This window comes from Cebus imitator, unplaced genomic scaffold (genome assembly GCF_001604975.1).
Source record: "Cebus imitator isolate Cc_AM_T3 unplaced genomic scaffold, Cebus_imitator-1.0 Scaffold256, whole genome shotgun sequence".
In the NCBI taxonomy this organism is placed as follows: Eukaryota; Metazoa; Chordata; class Mammalia; order Primates; family Cebidae; genus Cebus; species Cebus imitator.
The window spans coordinates 496,985-501,622 of NW_016107571.1; the positions used below are offsets into that span (position 1 = coordinate 496,985).

Sequence of the window (4,638 nt, forward strand, 5' to 3'; positions counted from 1 at the left end):
GTAGAGACGGGGTTTCACCGTGTTGACCAGGATGGTCTCGATCTCTTGACCTCGTGATCCACCCGCCTCGGCCTCCCAAAGTGCTGGGATTACAGGCTTGAGCCACCGCGCCCGGCCAAAAAAAATTTTTTAATTTGCCATCCATGGTAGTGCACAGATGTAGTTCCAGCTACTCAGAGGGTGAGGCAGTAGGATCACTAGAACCCATGAGGTCAAGGGTGTAGTGAGCTGTGACTGTGCCACTGCACTCCAGCCTGGGTGAAAGACTGAGACCCTGCCTCAAAAAAAAAAAAAAAATCAAAAACTAGCAATAAGGCTGGGTGTGGTGGCTCATGCCTGTAATCCAGCACTCTGGGAGGCCAATGCAGGCAGATCACTTGAGCTCAGAAGTTCGAGACCAGCCTGGGCAACATGGCAAAACTTTGCCTCTACAAAAGATACAAAAATTAGCCAGGTATGGTGGCATGTACCTGTAGTCCTAGCTACTTGCAGGGCTGAGGCTGGAGGATCACTTGAGCAGGGGAGCTAAAGGCCACAGTGAGCTAAGATCACTACCACTGCACTCTAGCCTGGGCGACAGAGCAAGACTCTGTTTCAAAAACAAAAATAGCTCAGGCGTGGTGGCTCACGCCTGTAATCCCAGCACTTTGGGAGGGGAAAGTGGGTCAATCACTTGAGCCCAGGATTTTGAGACCAGCCTGGGCAACATAGTGAGACTCTGCCTCTATAAAAGCAAAACCAAAACCAAAACCTAACAATAAGACTATTTACAGCTTATTTAATAATTTGCTATTTCATATCTTAATACAGTCTTAGTAATCTGCTCAATACTATAAAATAATTGAAAATATTATATAATCAACCATACCACATTAACAAAAAAACAAAGGTCCCAAACAGAACAGGAAATGAAGAAGTCAATCTCAATCACCTTGTAGGTCTGTCACCTTTATTTTCATATCATAAGAGCCTGTTAGCAAGTAGTGAGCTCCAGGGGAGAATCGAACAGATCGAACATCACTGGAATGAGGGTGGTAACTTTGTACCATTCTTCCTCCTCTTATGTCATACAACATGCAGCTAGAATCTTCTTGACCTGTGGCTAAGAGACGACCACTGGGATCGACAGCTACAGATGCCACTGCACTGCCTGTAGTGGTAGGAATGAAAGTTTAAATATAGAAAATCAATATACCCAAATGAAAACACAGCTATGTTCATTGAACCATATACTAATGATTTAATGTAGCTTATCAATACTCTTCAGCTATGAAAAAAATCCAAATTAACAGTTAACCAATAAACACTGTGTCCTTTTAAGGGGCAAGCCTAAACATGATTTTGTAAGAAACAAGAGAGTCCATTTTTTGTCATTTGTGCAATAGATGAGCCAGGCTACAGAAATCACTTTTCCCAATCCAGTGTTTTCACTGCTGAGTAAGTATCTAGAAATGCTCCTATACGCAGCTGACAGTCTAGATAAAGAGGTAAGAAATTTTGTAACAAAATACATTTTAGGACAACAGTATAGGAAATGTACTAAAGCAACACATGATTACTGCCAATGGGAACTGTTAACAGAAAATAAGCTCTTAGGGGCATATATTCAGGGAAACTTGAATCCACATCTCCCAGAAATGCAATAAACAAACAGGCAGGGTGCAGTGGCTTATGCCTGTAATCCCAGTACTTTGGGAGGTCAAGGCACGTGGATCACAAGGTCAGGAGTTCAAGACCACCCTGGTCAACATGGTGAAATCCTGTCTCTACTAAAAATATAAAAATCAGCTGGGTGTGGTGGTGCATGCCTATAATTCCCAGCTACTGGGGAGGCTAAGGCAGCAGAATCACTTGAACCTGGGAGGTGGAGGCTGCAGGGAGCGAAGATCATGCCACTGCACTCCGGCCTAAGCAACAGAGCAAGACACGGTCTCAAAAAAAATAAAAAAATATATATATATATATTTTTTGAGACAGAGTGAGACCCTGTCTCAAAAAAATAAATAAAAAGAAAAAAGAAAAGAAGTTTGAGTAACACTGCTCTAGACCAAAGTGGTCTAGGAAGATGTCACAAAAAATGGGACGTAAGTTAGATATTGAAAAACAATAAACCGTATAAGTTTATAAATGTATACACATGCAAACACATACATTTATATGTAATAAAGAATAATATTTCCTTGAAATATTGGAAGAGAAGAGGGCTATTATGGTCAGGAAGAATTACATGAGAAAAAGTTTAGAGGAAAAATATAAAACAGCTTAAAGGAAGGTAGATCAGTTTGCTGGAGTTAAAAATTTAACTTTTAACAAAAGTTAACATGAAAGGCAGCTTGAAACTGAAATGCAAGGTAGGTTAGGGCCAGACCATCAAGTGCCTGAATCTCAAACTGCAAAGTTTTGAATTTATCTCTGTAGACAGTGAAGCATCATTGTAGGTTTCTAAGCAACAGAATTACATGATCTGAGCAGTACTTTGAGTTAAAGTGAAAATGTGTATCAAATTAAAGCAAAAAGACTGTAGAACAAAAGAGGCCACTGGAAGACAAGACAGATTTCAGGAACAAAAACTGAATAAACAGTCAACAGACTTGGAAATTAATTGCCTATATGAGGCAGTTAATCAAAATAAATCAAAAATGAGTCCCAGATTTCAAATCTAGTTGCATGAGGAAATGAGAGAACCATTATCAAAATTAAAGAAGATGCAAAAGCAAAAACAAAACAGTAGGGAAGGTGGGAAGAGTAACTGATTTAGAGAAGAAATAAAAAGAGTTATGTTGTTTTACACATAACAAAGTTTATAGTGTCAACAAAAATCTTCATTCATTTACTCAACAAAGTTATTAAATCACTACTCCCTTAGGCCAGGCACTATGGCGGGCGCTAACCTCTTCTGAAAGTAAAACAGGTATGATTGGTGCCTTGATGAAACTCTATTGGAAGAGGTAAGCAACAAATCTATTGGAGGAGGTAAGCAAAAAAATAAATAAAACTAAAGAGTAAACAAGTAAAGAAGGCCTCTCTGGCCAGGTAATATTGAAGCTAAGACCTAAAGACAAGAAGGACCTAACCACAAGAAGATAAGGGGAGGAACATTTCAAACTAAGGAAATAGCATATGGCTTTACTGGGCATGGGAGGAGCTTGGCATGTTCCAGGAACTGGAAAGAAAAAAGTGATCCGATGTGAGACTAGAAGGGTACAAATGCCAAATCACGCAGTCTTGTAGGTCATGGTAACAAGTGTGCACTTTAAGATTCAAAGTCAGCCAGGCATAGTGGCTCACACCTGTAATCCTAACGCTTTGAAAGGCCAAGGCAGCTGGATCACTTGAGGTCCGAAGTTTGAGACCAGCCTGGCTAACATGGTGAAGCCTCGCCTCCACCAAAAATACAAAAGTTAGCTGGGCATGGTGATGCCTGGCTGAGGCATGAAAATAGCTTGAACACAAGAGGCAGAGGTTGCCCGAGACTGCACCACTGCACTCCAGCTAGGGTGACAAAGTGAGAGTCTCTCTCAAAAACAAATACAAAAACGAAAATGAGCTGGGTGTGGTGGCACATGCCTGTAATCCCAGCTACTCGGGACGCTGAGGCAGGAGAATCGCTTACATCTGGGAGACGGAAGTTGCAGTGAGCGGAGACTATGCCACTTCACTACTCCAGGCTGGCAACAAGAGTGAGATTTCCTCTCAAAAAAACAACAAACAAACAACTCTTTGTAAATGTGGCTTGTTATTGTAGCACTTTTTACACTGAAACTATACTTGAACAGTTCCAACTGTATATATTGTATGGAGCTTGTCCTCTAAATGGGTTTTAATTTCTGTATCTCACAGTGTCCTGTAAATATAAAGTCCATCCTTTTCTTTAATTAAAAAAAAAAAAAAAAGAATTTTATGAGCCTGGCACACAGAATAGGTTTCAGTTAGAGATAAAATTTAAGGTCTTTCAGCATATGAGTTACATTTAAAGCTGGAAAAATGGATGCAATCATCTAGAGAAAGAAAGGAGACTAAAGTCCTGAGCCCTAGGGAATGCCAGAATTTAGAAGTTGAGCAAAGTGAAAGAGCCAGTAAAGGAATAATTATCCAGAAAGGTAAGAGAGTAACAGAAAGCTCAAAAGAAAAGTGGAAGAAGTCAACTGTGTTGCATGAGACTGAGAGCTGAAGCAAAATGAGGATATAAAAGTGATCTGATCTTCAGGAAATGGCTAACAGTATATATAGGCAAGACTTTTCGATATCTGAGTAAAAAAGGAAGCAAAAATGGAGGGTGAGAGCTGGGAGAGGGATACGGAGGTCAAGAGATGAACTTTGGGCATTGCCAATTCTATAAAATGTTTGTATGTGCATGGTAGGGAAGCAGAGGAGAGATACAGTAAGAGGAAGACATTAATATTATCAGAGAGAAGAGACGACCAAAAACTAGAAGTCTCTGAAATGGAGAAAAAGGGGCTGAAAATAATGTAGACTGCTAGAGTTCAAAAATAAATTAGTGGTAAGTACATAGAAACTACACAAATAGCCGGGCGCGGTGGCTCACGCCTGTAATCCCAGCACTTTGGGAGGCCGAGGCGGGTGGATCACGAGGTCAAGAGATCAAGACCATCCTGGTCAACACGGTGAAACCCCGTC

General features: G+C 40.6%; 1 protein-coding gene across 9 annotated transcripts in view; it reads right to left on the minus strand.

The window, feature by feature from the left end:
- WDR47 (WD repeat domain 47) overlaps positions 1 to 4,638 on the minus strand; it is a 75,740-nt gene that overhangs the window by 3,380 nt on the left and 67,722 nt on the right. For all 9 annotated transcript variants that reach the window (XM_017499221.2, XM_017499220.2, XM_017499218.2 and 6 more), the window contains one exon: positions 932 to 1,150. In XM_017499221.2, coding sequence (XP_017354710.1) covers positions 932 to 1,150 — 219 coding nt within the window. The remainder of the gene's footprint in view (positions 1 to 931; positions 1,151 to 4,638) is intronic.